Raw genomic sequence first — 15,522 nt, 5'->3', positions numbered from 1 at the left:
ACTCTAGTTGTTCTAGTATTTACAAGATAGAGTTACAACCTTCTAGCACCTTCCAGACTCTTCTTGAGCATGCTAGTACTTTTTAGCATACTCTAGTACGTTCATGAATATACTAGATGCCTCTAGCACATTCTAGATCCTTCATGAGTGTTCTAGATGCTTCTAGAACACCCTAGAATAGTCTAGAAGCCGCTAGACCATTCTATAACCTTTCTGATGCTTCTTATGTCAGAAATGCCGAGAAAAATGTGAAATTGACGATACAGACCGATCCAACTGTATTTGAATGTGTCACTATGCAATATCTCTATTTATTGAATATTTGATGATCATATGAGCATGTGCCAAGTGTAATTGTAAATGGAACCAAAACTTACTGCAATCCAAAATTAACAAAATAGAATCACACTTCAACCTAACAAAACCTAATCGATCCTAAACTAAGGCTGAATAAACTGATTAAGTATCCGATCAATAATAAAACCGATCATGACTTGGATCCAATCGAAGTTGTACCACATAAGATTTTTAATCAATTTGCAACAAATTCAAATATAAGCTGAAATATTTTTAACCATCCGAAATTAACCTCAAAACAAACTATATATTTATTTTATATATTTTTGAAAAAAATTAATAATTAGATGATTCTTTTAAAAAAACTTTGTCCCATTTGGCCCGAACTCAATTCAAAACCCAATATACTTATCCATCGTCACAACTAGCAAGTAATCCTTTGATCGTAATCTAATATCTCATTTAATTATGCACAAATTTTAAGAAAAAGCGATAGGATCATATGAAACCACATAGAATTTTATGAGATGAATGGGTAAGGAAAAAATGTTAATTTAATATTAATTGTGTAAACAGTTAGATCCCATAAGGATAAGGATATAAGTATTTTTGAATAATATCTGATTCATTAATAGATTCATACGACATCTACATTAAAGTTAAAAATTAGCAAGTCCTTAACAACTTTAATCAAATATAATTCAAAATTGACAAAACTACAATCGTTGTTTGACACAGCCATTTTTGGTCTTTAGTTCAGCTTTCCCATTTTCGGTTGTCAACGGATTCGGATACTGTCGGTTCAATGAATCTCAAAAAGAAACATATTTTCAGGTCGATTTACTTTCGATTTCGGATCGGGTTACCTTTTAACCGCTCTAATCAGTATAGTCCATATATACCATCTACAATTTTTAATATTCTGTTTGCTGTATAGTATAGTGTATAGTGTTCTATATTCTCCCGTGTCAGCTGTTTATTCTGTCATTCATCTTCCACCAAATTGCTTACAGTTTCATTTACACTTCCCAATTTCCATTTACAACAAATAAGAGTACAAGTAAGTTAGCAAGAAATTAGGCTATTTTCTGTGAATATAAGCTTTTGTCTCAACCATTTCATATAACAAAACAATTTGGATATCTTTTCACAACATACAAAGTAGAATAAATATAATATATGATCTGATCATAATCTTTAAAATTACAATTATAAACAGTACAATATCAATATGGAGTAATAATACTCATCATATCATATGTAGTTCAAAGCAACCAACCCCAAAATAAAGGACCAATCACGTATCAAAGTCAATTACACAATAAACACACTCTTCACACACTTGGGTGAAAAATACCTGAATTTTTACCTTCTCAGGGTAATTCAGACCCTCTTCTTTTTTCTTTTTCTATTTTTTTTTTTTTAAACCATTTTTGTTTTTGAACTACTAAACTAAAACCTAAGTTACTTTGACGTTAGAGAGTCAGGTTTTGTTTCAATGGCAACAAGTATCATATTTTCAGGCGAGGCCTGAATTTGATTTTCATTGACTCCTACCCCTAACCTATTTTATAATTAAAAATTACTCATACTCTCTACTTTATTACATAATTAAATAATCGGGTCAACTCCTCAACGGTGAATTTGAGATTAGGGATCTGAAAATCGAAAAAACAAAAAATAAGCCGAGTTTGACATATGGATATAAACATGAATAGTCGAGTCCGAGTAACATAAAATCAAAATAAAAATATTACCCCTGATTTTCCTTGGAAAAAGATTGAATCCCAGTAAAAGACACCCTACCAAAACCCAGATGACCCACTTGATACAACTCAAACAAGACTTTATCAGCTTCAAAGGCAGCACAGAAACTTTTCCTTTCTTCCACTTGTTGATCATCATTATTATTATCTTTTCCAAATTCAAAGATAATGTCTGATTTAGTGTGACTTAATCTCCCAGAAATGAGATTAATATCTCTAATATGATGATGATTATGATAATCAACACTATTATTTATTACTTGATCAATTTTGTTGCATTCTCTCTTGTTTTTCTTCCTTTTCCTTAAACATTTAGTTGCAGCTAAATAAGGTATTTTAACAAATGCTAGAGCCAAGAGACTGACAAGGGCTAGAGGACAGCAACACATAGCAACACAATCAGCTAGCAGTGTTGCAGAACATGATCTACAATGTTTCCCTGAACATTCTACTGATGAATCCCCACCTTCATCCACTGAGAATCGAGCTCGACCCCGATTCTTCCTCGATGATGATGATGATGATATTTCATTGTTGATCTCTTCCATTTATGGATAAATTCTGCAATAACATCAAGGTATAAGATTCTAAGAATATTTTAATTTGTCCCCTCTTTTAAAGGGTACGGGTATGATTTGTCCGTCACTTTCTCTTACCCAGACCTTGTTTTCGAGTGAGATATTGTATTGATAACGATGATATTTCTAGGAAGAAGAATAATGGGTATTTTGTAAAAAGTATTATGTAGTCTAGGAAGAGTAAATAAGTAAAGGCTAAAGGGTTGTTTAGTTAGGGTGTTTATGAAACAAAAAAGAAGGAAGAATTTAGGAGTTTGTTCATCTTCTTTCCTTTTCATTTCTACCCACTCCAAACATTTTTAACCTTGGTAATTCCAAAAGGGTAGGGTTGCAACTTATTTATTGTTGGGAGATGAAGACATAAGTACAACTACATGCCCACCTTAGAATGTGGTTAAATCATCTCTTCACAAATAAGGTTAAAGAGAAACAATGCCTTATTTCCTATCAAGTCCCACACTTATACCTTGTTCTAAAGGAAAATCCAAGCACATGTCTTGTGCAACTCATACCAAAAAATATTAAATATTTTAAATGACCATTTATTTCAATTTTTTACAAAAATGGATGGTAAAATATAATGTACCAAGTATAATAATTTTTTTTTTTTTTATTGACGATGATATTAATACTTATAATCCTTTTGTTTCCTTAATATAACACGTTAAGAGGTTTCAACTTAACCTTTCCTACTACTTCTATTAGATTAGTTTAACACTAATTTTTTTTGGTTGAAAATGTCTATATGAAAATACATTGATAAAAATGATCAAATTAGATATTCTCAACTATTGTTTGTAAAATATTTGGAAGGACATTGTAGATGGAAGAATAACTTAATTACGGAAATTATATTCTATGTCTCATTGAGTTTGCATTATATGATCAAATATATGAGAACTATTCGATTCATATGATATTCCCTCGTTTCATGATTTAAATTGTTACTTCTTTATTCCTTTGAGTTTGCATTGTTTCTTTGAATTTACGTCGTTATAAGACTTAAATAAAAGAGTATTTTAAGTCATATTGAGAATATTTTTTAACATTTTGAAAAACTGATGTGGTCACTGTTATTTCATTAAAATAGTCTTAATAAGGAAGACAGGGAAGAAATTAAAGAGCCAACAGTGAAACATCATAGTAGTATAATTTAGAAAATTTTCATGTGAGCAAGAAAAAGAGATGTCACATATCGCATACTATTACTATGAGTTAGTCACTCAAATCTAAATTAATACTTCACCGATTATTATTACTCCCATTGTTATTTAATAAAGTTACCATAAGGAATATTTACGGAAATTAAAAAAAATAGAATGTTTTAGATGGTGTAGATATTATTTTATTGAATAATAAATTTGATGGAATATTTATGGAAATTAAGAAAAATAGAATGTTTTAGATAGTGTAAATATTATTTTATTGAATAATAAATTTAATGGAAGAAAAGTAGGGACCATAAAATTAAAAAAAAATATTAAAAGAAAGTTAGTAGAAAAAATATAGGGACCACAACTAATTAAAAAATGCTTTTATAAAGTAAGTGGAAGACATATGGTAATCATTAGGAATATAAAAATATTAAAATGGAGTTAGTGGAAGATATGTGGGAACCATTGTCAATATTAAAATATTAAAATGAGGATGAGTAAGGTTATTTTTTTCCAAAATTTGTGATATAAATGAAAAGATTCCTTACGTGAACAACAATTAAAACACACCAAAATGAAAAATGAGAACTTCTTTAAGAAACGAAGGGAGTATAATAAAAGAGCTTAAACACAATTATTATTAGTATTACATATATCATATTACTTTTACAGTTTACTATAAGTGGTTGTTAATGTGTCTATTTTATTAATTTGTAAATTCATAACCATTATTATAAACTAGTATAGAAACTTGTGCAATGCACGAAATTATTAATATAAAAGTATATATAAATATAGGTTTTAAATATAAATGCAATTACATGTATCTGTATAAAATTATAATATTTGTTATAAAATAGATAAAAAATTTCAGAATATATAGTGCTTTTAATAATAAAAAAATTCATTTGTTAATATAAATATTAATTAAAGTTCTCATATTTTTTAAGGAATCTGGGTAATATTCCAATAATGTTATCATAATGATTTTTTGTCGTTTTCAATAATTTTTTATCATCATATATCTTTTGTTTCTTGATGAAATATTATAAAAATTAAATTTTTGATGAAGAAACTTTATCAATTAGCAAATACTTCAACATAGAAAAGTATATATAATCTAAGAAATTTTAATTGGAAATCTTATGTAGCTATTAAATTTAAAAATTTAATATTCCAATAAAATTTAAATTAACATATCTATTAATGATATACTACATAATTAATAATAAGAAATATGTTGATGATAATTTTGGTAAAAGAATATTTTATATGACAAATTACTATGAAAATGCTATTTGAAATTTTCAATTTTCTATTAGATTGTATGATGATTTGTGAGTCAATAGTATATTTATTAACTTATTTTTTTCCTCGTAATATTCACTCTTTTTAACGGATCTGTGTGCTACGCTTCCCCTTACTATGAGTAACGTGCAGGCTCAAACAAGTATGTATGTATTTTCACATTATACCTTTAAATAGGTTGACCTACATAATACTATTAGATGGAATACTAATTACAAACACACACGGAGTAAAAGTACATAAAAACATATTTATAATATATGTTTTTGAAATTTTAAGCCTAAAACAAATATTTAAGCAAAAACAAAAGTAAAAGCAAAAGCAACATAAATAAATATAAATTAATATTTGTAATTCCTTAATTTAAATAATCTTTTGTGAACGTATACTACTATGCACATGCCTAGAGCTATCCGTGAATGTGATGAACTTGCATTCAAAGTTCAAACATGTCTTGGGTAAAATTTCATCTAAATTTCATTATATAAATACTAAAAAATACAATAATTTTAATTTAACTCATCTTTTAAACCAGAATATGAAAAATGAAATTTATTAAACGGAAAAGTTAAAGAGTATAACTAATGACTTAGTTTATTTATGAAAAGGTTGATTTAATTAGTTTATGGTCCTACAAATGAAAGGCAAAGTTGTGTAACAAAAAAAATAAAAAAGGAAAGGGGCCGGGGCATCCCCATGTAACGTACGAATAAGTGTGGATGGATAAATAAGAGGCACGAGTAGGAAACTCCCCTTTAAATCCTAATTGATGAATAAATTTCTTTGGATAGTAAGTTTTAGCATAAATGCCATCCATCCCTTCATGTCCCATACTTATTTTAGCCTTCCTACAATTTACTTCACCTTCTTCTTTGTACACCTTCCTCTTAACCCTTCTCTTTTACATTTAATTCGCATTATAACTCTATTGTTTTGTTTAGTCTTGTCACTTTTTCATTTACTTGCATATATTATTATTCTTTTATATTTATTGCCTATAGTCTACTATGCTTATTGCTTGCCTTATATCTTACTCTATGCTCATATTCCATTCCATGTAAGTAACATAAATATCAAGAGCATCAACCATATCATTCCCCATCTTCCTAAACTCAGTGTTATTGCTTCGATTTGCGTATATTAAACCTATTAATCAGATTGTATCGCGGCGAGTCAAAATTTTAATGGGTTAGACTAAGTCGAGGCGGTTCAATATTTAGATCAACCGATACTTGACTAGCCGGCCCCAATCCATTAATAAAAGTTCAATTCGCATATATATAAATTAAAAAAAATAAGAGTAATTTTATGACAACCAAATCTAATAATGACTCCACCGACTCTTTACATCAAAACTCGATAATAACTTGATACATAATTATGATTCTGAGTGTTTAAAAATATGGGTGAACCAAGTTGAAAATGATTAAATTGAAGCATTATTGTGACTTGTGAGTAAAAACCTTTGAGGACCAGCCCTCTTAATTAAAGACATGATGAGATCTCTTGGCTTATTTATGATGACATTCGTGCGAGGGTAGTAGGCTAGTATAGCCTTTCTAATCTCTTCATACTTCCTCCGTTCCATAGTACCCGCTATATTTTCTAATTTTTAACAATTTAGTAATAAAACAATCATTTAAACCTACCCTTATTTTTATCCTATTCTATACTTTATACTCTATAATAAAATACTATACTATACTCTACAAAGTAACCTAATAACTTATTTTTCCTTTTTCTTTTTCAATTAACAATAATAAAATACTATACTCTATAAATAAACAATCAACTACAGTGTAGGTCAATTATTTTTCTTAATTCCCTTACCCATGCAAATGTAGCAACAATATCAGAACGGAGGAAGTACTATTGATCCCATTTCAAACCGCATCATCTCTTAACTGATCACCACAATTCCTAACAATTCAAACAAAGTGCAACTGACAATGCTACAATAACTCTAAATAAAATAAAACACACAAAAAGAAAAAAATGGGTACTTGCTACGAAGCATTAGTCGACCATTTTAAATAGGAACCTAAGTTTGAATATTTAATTTCAGATTATTGGGAAAATCGTAAAAAATAAATTGAGTTTTGTTCGATCCACTAAAAATAAATTTAATTATTTTTTTTTATAAATAAATTCATCTATTCGATATAATTGCTGAAGATGAATTCAACTATTCTTTATTTTTAATTCTTAACTTACGAAGAAGTTTTGAAGATTGTTATAAATAATATATTGGTTTATTTTTAGCAAATATACCTAATAGGTTGGTTTATTATTAATAATTTGGCATAGATGATAATATATGTATTCATATTGGTTACATTATATAAGCAATAACAAATTTCTAAAATTTTATTAATTGAATGATGACTTGTATGTTGAGTTTTTTTACTTTGAAACAAGAACATTAGTAAACATATATTTCCTCCTTTTTGTAAACTGTAATTGTTGGACTTTTATACTATTCTTAAATTATACTTTGACATTGTTTATTGAATAGAGTTTAAGGAAAATATAGTTAAACAACATGTATAAATTCGTTCAATTTCTAGTTTCAATAAATTATTTTTTTATATAATTTATCTATTTATCTTTTATAACTATTACTAAAACAAAACACAGCTGATGTCACCACTTTTAAAAATTGCTTACATGTCACTCTCTCAATAAAAATTTTCCCAATAAAATTTAATGATAATGTCATTGTTATAATGTATATTGTTAAAATCTTTGATTTTAATACTTTCTAAATATGACTATAATATTATCTCTATTGATTGATTTTTTACTTTTTAGGTCATATCATTTAATGTATTAGAAAATCATAGAAGTATAGTATTTTATTTTATTTTTTTTTTCAAGTTTTTTTTTATAAAATCTTTATAATATTATTTATTAAATGAGTATAAGATAATTTGAAATGGTTAAAACACAAAACCGTAAATTTTTTAATTTTTTATTTATACAAATATGTAAAAGTTTTAATAAAGTCGTGCATTGCACGGATATATTATCTAGTTTTTACTAATCTATGAACTAAAGACATTAACAGTTTAAAAAGTGCATCAACATGTATGTTTTGATGATTTAATTTACATATTGAATTATGTATATATATACTTCCTCCGTCCCATATATTTTTACGTTTGATTTTTTTGCAACTCAATGTGTTATTTTGATAATTTATATATTGAATTAAACATAACTAAAAATTACAAAAAGTTAGTATTATAAAAGTACGCGAATAATTCAAACAATATTTCACTTGACTGTATTTTTTCTTACATATTAACCGCAACATATATAATATGTTTGAATGATGTATGATGTGTACAATTGTGATGTAGCAAGTATTTTAGATTGGAGAAAGTATAAATTAGTGTTATGAAAAATAAATTAAAATATATTTTTATGGCAACTAAATTAAATAATAACTTGATCCGAGTCAGTACATGAAAGCCTATAAATAACTCGACCCTTGTCCGTTAGATCGACGAGCCCCATTAAACCCTATGATTTTTCTAACAAATAATCATATTCATACAATTTAATCGGCTCTACTACTTTTAAAATAATGGAGCAATAGTGTGTGGTAGCACAGAGATGAGGACAAGGAGTAATAATGAGATTATATTTGATGAATGATTTCATAAGTTTAAAAAGCCAATAATTAATCCAAAAGTTATTCTCTTAGTTTGAAAAAGAAAGGAGTGGCTTTATGTTGAAGGCGACTAGTAGCTTAATTTACTTTCGAATGCTCAATGACGACATATCATTCCAGCAGGCAGCAGCCACAGCCATAGCCAAAGTATCCTCATAAAGTCAATATTATTTAAAACCAAATCAACCAGGATATTCACTTGCTAAATTTGGACATACTCAATACTTTTGCAAATATATTATCCATTTTTTCACTGATAAATTAACTTTTATTTTTTTTGAGTTATAATGCTTTTTATCAAATTATATATCTAATACATTTAGTACACTCTTTGCAATTAAATTAGTTACTATCCTGAAAAGTAGAGGTGTTTATTCGGGTGATCGGGTCGGTTTCAGATGGGTTTTATTCAGTTCGGTGGTATTTCAGATGCGTGTTACGACGAGTCATACTTGGGTCGGGTCGGTTAGTCACGGTTCGGTTGAAGATCGGTTATCCGAGCTATCGGGTTAGCATCAGTTCGGTGTCGGTTGAAGTTCGTGTCGAGTTTCAATCGGTCTCGGGTTGTCATCGGTTAATAATTGGTTCGGTTTTACCGGGTACAGATTTGGTTCGGGTATTTTTCAAGTAGAATTTGTCTACAAATTGCGAAATACTAATTACTATTGATAGAGTCAGTATTAGATTAAGTTATTATTCATTTTTTAATTGATGATAAGGTTTCTTTACCTAAAGCAAAATAGTGAAAATGCAAATCAATTAGTGATCATTATTACATTGTTACTTTTATTTGTTTGACCGAAAATTAAAATTATAAAGTTCTATCAATTTTCATCTAATTCGATCAAAAGTAGTTAAATAAACATTGATCATTGATTTTTAACTATAAATATATGAAACCATGTATTTATAACATTTATTTTATTAAAATATTAATCACTTTATTAGAATAACTAATAAGATGATTGAATATGAGTCGATCATATTTCTATGTAAAAATTTGGTTCAGGTTTACAACAGTTCGATCTAAACTTCGTTCGGGTTAAGTCGGTTTTAGCCAGATCGAGTTCAGTTTCGAGCATGATTCAGGTCGGATATGACTCGGGTCGGTCATTATTAAGTTCAGGTAATTTCGGTTAACGGTTATGTATCGGTTATAAAAATCGGTTACAGCTCGGGTTCAGCTTTCCCATTTTCGGTTGTCAACTGGTTCGGGTATAACTTCAGGTCAGGTAATGTCGGTTCGATAAACCTAAAAAAGGAACACATTTTCGAGTCAATTTACTTTTGGTTTTGGTTGGGATTTTCGAGTCGGGTCAGTTTTGAACGGCTCTACTGAAAAGTAATATTTATTTTTTAATTGAAACAAGATCCGATAAAATGCAAAAAAATTTTAACTCTACAATCGACTAATCTTTTTTATCAAAAACAATTTCTTCAAATGAACCTCCAAATATAATAAAATGGATAAAAAAATTGAACTCTTTATAAGAATTAAAACCAAAAACAATGGTGTTTACTTTTGAATGATTTTCACTTGTCCACAAAAGCCGATTAAAAACTAAAAAATAAAGTAACTTTCGGCTACCATTTTTGAGAAGTATAAAACAAACTCTTATAATGGAGCATCAACGATATCATCCTCAATTAAAACTTAGTTCACCAAACATACTTAATCAATTAGTTGCTCCTAACAAACTCATTACTTTTTTTCAACTAATTTTCAAAATTATAGATAAGCTTTATTCACTTTATTTTTACTAAATATACTTAAATTTAATTTTCTGAAACTTATTTTATTTTTTCTTAATTTGACTAATTTGAACTAAACTTAATTTTTAAAATTAATTTCTTGAACTTATTCTTGCTAACTTAGATCTTAGTAATAAACAATAAACACAATCGAGTCTACTTTGTTGGACAAAGCACATTTAAACAATAAACAATAAACTTTTATAATTTTTAATTATATATATCTATATATAAACGATTAAACAAACACATTTAATTGATTAAAATATTTAAGAATTAAAAAGAAAGTTAAATTTTAGATAGTTATACTTAAAAATAAAAAACACAAGTACTAATAAATTGGAGGAATAGTGATAGTAATAGTACTTGATAAATTTTGTATCATAAAATGAAGTGGACTAGACATGAGACACGTAGACCCAAATGGTATTTTTTTCCCCACTCACACAGCTGAGTTTTGCCATAAGTAGCAATTTGAAAATTGACAAATGCATCAACAAAAAAGTTGACACTTAAAATCCCACTCTTGCTCTACACTGTACAATCAAGAGTGTAGGAAGTATCATTTGCACCTATATTTGTTCATTCGAGTTATCGGATTGATTTTTGGTCATATATTTTGAATCAGTTTAAAATTGATTTTTGTGGCCATATTAATTTTTACGTAATGTTAAATTAATTTTGATGTCAGGTTCAGTCACAAGGTCGGATAAACATCGAATCTATTTTAATAGCACCAATCAACTTCCAATAATACCTTCTAAATTATGCTCGTAAATCACAAACATAGAAAAAACAAGTAATTTTATGGAGTATGTAAATTGTAATGTACTTCTACTTACCTTTCACTCTCCAAATTCTGAATTAAGCTGCATTTAAAGCACTGTCACTGTTGTAGCTCTTCCTATCACATTCATGCTTGAATCATGAGAATGTCTTCTCTTTCACTTTCACTCACTAAACACAAATAATGCAATTTAATGGAATTATTAAGTGTTTGATTTGATTATTAATTACTGTATATAAATAATTAATGAGTTTTTACTGTTCTCTTAATTTGAGGGAGAATTAAGCAGAAAAAGAATGGAGATTCATAAAAAGTTTGGATCTTGATTTAAAAGAAATCCAGCAATGGGTTTTCTCTCTCTTTAGAATGAAAAATGTGGGAAGATGAGTCAGATACTGAGAAGAGGGGCCATTTTTTAAATGTTTACAACCTGCTTGCATTGCATAGTAACTCTAACACTGACCCTCTTTTTCAACCTATTTCTATATGTTTACAATTAATTATGCTCATTAAATCTTTCATTAACAACAAAGCATATTTTGGGAATCTTCCATTAATTTAAACAAATGGGGTAGAAGTGAATGAAAGAGAGAGTGAGAAAAGAAGAAACAAAACAAAATAAAAAAAATAAAAAATAAAAAATAAAAAACTTGCATGTATTATGTTTCCAATGACAACAAATTCTTTGTATATTGAACACCCCCACCAAACTGTTTTGAGTTTGTTTTAATATTGAGGGTTTCTTTTTGGGCCCTCTCCCTTTAACCTCTTTTTTGGTGAATGGGAAGGAATCTTTGGTAAAGACTAGACTGAGTGACTAAGCTTTGGTGCATGAAGCAACAAACTCTCAGGTATCATCTGATTTCTTGTCTATTGATTTATTTTACTAAGGTTTTGAGCTGGGATTTTACACTTATTATCTGGGTTTTTTCTTTTTAGATTTTGGGCAATTAATGTATTGTCCCTATTTTATTGATTTTATGCCCATCTAATTGGGTTTAGCATTTTTTTCAGTTTCTGCTGATAATTGTTTATCTCTCTACTTGTTGAATTCTATGGATGACATGTTTATTTTGTTCTGGGATTTTACAATTTGGATGTGAGTTTCAAGATTTAGATTTGGATTTAGGTCATTGATGAGGTCTTGTGTGGGAAATTTCTTCACCATTGTATTCTTTTGCTTTTTGAATTGTTACTGTATTCTTTCTGATTCCTTTTACTGTATAGAATAGCAATAGCATCCATCTTTGGCTATTTAAATTATTAGTTTTACATATATTGGTTCTTGATATTGATTTGATTTTTGTGTCCCCTTTTGAGTATATAACTACAATGTGTGTATTGGTTTTCTTGTAATTAGTTTTAAGTTTGATGGTCAGTTTCAGAAATTTGTTTCTTTCTGTTCCTATCAGCTATTGTCATAACCCCTTTCTCTATGTTGTTCTTCACTCATTCTTTCTTTGGTAGAATCAATGACTAATTTTATCTGGTCTCAATGGTTTGATCATCTTATTTTACCTGCAGAAATGTATGTCAAGTACTATGGAGACTCATTCTATTTGGTTTATGTCAATACTTTTAACTACTACTTAAACCTTCTGAGATGGAGCATAAGTCATAATCACATTAGGTCATTTTCAGGCAACTTTGCATTAGTTGGAACCACTATTACATGATTCACTAATCTTCTTGCGAATCGCAAATAAAAAATAAATTATTGTCACTTTTGGGCTATTTTAGGAAAAAACAAATTATTGTCACTTTTGGGCTATTTTAGGGTCATTGTAAATTATAAAAGAATCGCAAATTCAATAGGTGAATTATGTTACACTAGTTGGAACTATAAGTGGCTATTCTTTAATTTATCTTGGTTAAAGATGGAGTAGTATATATATATCACATTTGTTAGAAATACTACACATGTGAGACAAGATTCAACATCAATAAAATAGTGGGTTTTAGACTTACATAAATATTGGATGGGCTACTCTTCCTACTACTATCTGGTTTTGGGAAATGATGAACCTCACCAACTGTATGTGCATGACCTGTGGGTTTGTGGGCCTTAGCCCACGACTGTCCCGTGTCTACACGAGTGGGCCACAGTGAGATTATGTGACGAACTGTCACGAACTAACATTTAGGTAGAAATTTATCTAGGTGGATTTTGTTTGGTCCAGTCCTTTTGGCTCAATTGTGTTTAATAATGTAGGTATAGAAATGTAGTAATTAAGTGGGTGGTTTCTGAGATAGTAGTTACTAGTATGTTTTTACAGTATGTATCTTTGGTTGATCATTTACCAATTACAGTTATGAAGGAATGATGGTTCTGTTCCATGACAAACAATTCTGTATGTTTTGATGCATGGATTATGGAATGATGAAGATTGAAGGGTGTGAAGGTTTGTTGTAGAGGAATTTGGTAGTTGTACTCTTGATCAAATAGAGTGATTAGATTACGATTTATCACATTTGTTCAATCTATCCATAATCTATAAATAAAACATTGTTTATATTATCACTTTTTAAATTTGTTTACATATCACAGCCCCGACAAAAATTTTCTCTCCACGATGATGTCATTGTTATTATGATTAATATTTATATATTTAACTTTATTACTTTTTAACTATGACTATAATATTATTCATATTAATTGATTTTATATTTTTTAGGTCATATTATTTAATGTACTAGAAAATCATATATTTTATTCATTTTGAATTTTTATTAATTATTTATAGAGTCTTAATTAAACAAGTATTATTTAGTGAAAATTGGATATTTTGAAATGGTAAAACATAATATACTTATATTTGGATTTTTTTTTTATTATTAATACTATAGATTACTCAAATGTAATGTTTAATTCTAATATAATTTAGATTGTGACTATCTTCATGTTAGCCACTTATATTTTTTACAACAAAAAAATATATTTTTTGTTTGAATTTTTATGAAATAATTTGCATAATTTTACATTAAATTTGATTTTGATGTGTGCTATTAATAGCTGTAATACTTTATATAAATTAATGTAATATTTATTTTTGTTAGCATAAATTGGTATGTTGTTTTTTATTAAAAAAGTGCAACTTTGTATTATATAATTCATTTATGAACTATTTTTCCTTTTATTCAAAATAAAAAAAAAGTACAAATATAATTATATTAAACATATAATTAAATTTATTGTCTTTTGTTATGATTTATTTGTCATGTACTAAATTTTCACAATAAACAACGCGCACAATGCAAAATATGATATAAATCATACAATGTATGTAATGTATTCAACTATTCGAAGTAAAATAAAATACAATTATAATGTATAATTTATTTCTTGAAATTTTAATTTCTTAATTTATACAATTATATCGGAAAATTTAATAAAGTCGTGCATTGCACGAGCACTGTCCAGTTTAAACTATATTACATCATAGCTAACTTATTTTGTAAGGTGCACTGTGCGTTACTCACTCTAATCTTTACAGTAATATATTTTTGTTGGAGGTTAAATTGAATACGCATATTGTTGGGATAGTTTATCCCACATCGATAAATTAAAAATAGTGTGTATACGTTATAAGTTATTGGAGCCCTTCTTCCTATTGACATATGGTTTTGGGATGCATGATATGTATCTCCTTAGCTTATAAAGTGTGTGCACTTCATGTGTTCCCCGTTGGAGACCATCAATATTGAGAAAAAAAAAATAAAATGCTAATAAACAAAGTTAATTATTTTTAAAATTTATAATAAAAATAAAAAGATTCTTAAGATGAACGACAAATAAAACGGTCTAAAATGACAAATGAAAAAAAAAAGCTAAGAAACGAAAGGAGTAATATTAAACAACTAAGTCTAACTACTAAAAACCAGAATAACAAACTAATAAACACACAACAACAATGAATAAAATGTGTGTGAGAATCATATCATACAATCATATAATATAATATAATATAATATAATATAATATAATAGAACATAATATAATAATATAATGTTATAAAATAGTTGAAAATTTTAAGTGTTAGGTTATTAGAGCTTTGACAAATAGAATAATCTTATTGGTTTCTTATTGATTACATGATAAATTAATTTAATTATAAAAATCATAAAATGTTAAAAGAGTTGGAAAATTACAAATATCAGGTTATTAGAACTCTGACAAATCGAATAATCATATTACTTTCTTATT

At 27.7% G+C, this 15,522-nt stretch overlaps 1 protein-coding gene across 1 annotated transcript; it reads right to left on the bottom strand.

The window, feature by feature from the left end:
- Positions 1 to 1,581: 1,581 nt before the first annotated feature.
- On the bottom strand, positions 1,582 to 3,174 carry LOC130810534 (uncharacterized). The gene is made up of 2 exons (XM_057676636.1): positions 2,055 to 3,174; positions 1,582 to 1,955 (listed from the first exon to the last, which is right to left on the bottom strand). Exons 1-2 carry the CDS (start codon positions 2,609 to 2,611, stop codon positions 1,922 to 1,924), a joined length of 591 nt encoding a protein of 196 aa, XP_057532619.1. The 5' UTR covers positions 2,612 to 3,174; the 3' UTR covers positions 1,582 to 1,921.
- Positions 3,175 to 15,522: the final 12,348 nt, after the last annotated feature.

Source organism: Amaranthus tricolor, chromosome 4 (genome assembly GCF_026212465.1).
Source record: "Amaranthus tricolor cultivar Red isolate AtriRed21 chromosome 4, ASM2621246v1, whole genome shotgun sequence".
Lineage (NCBI taxonomy): Eukaryota > Viridiplantae > Streptophyta > Magnoliopsida > Caryophyllales > Amaranthaceae > Amaranthus > Amaranthus tricolor.
The sequence above is the reverse complement of the archived record's forward strand: the minus strand, read 5'-3'. Positions and strand labels throughout refer to the sequence as shown.

Excerpts from the sequence above, each read along its gene's own strand:
- LOC130810534 (XM_057676636.1), bottom strand. The coding sequence starts at position 2,611 with ATGGAAGAGATCAACAATGAAATATCATCATCATCATCATCGAGGAAG. Across the intron at positions 1,956-2,054 it reads TTTTCCAAGGAAAATCAGGG|ATCCCTAATCTCAAATTCAC; the intron begins GTAATATTTTTA and ends TTCGATTTTCAG.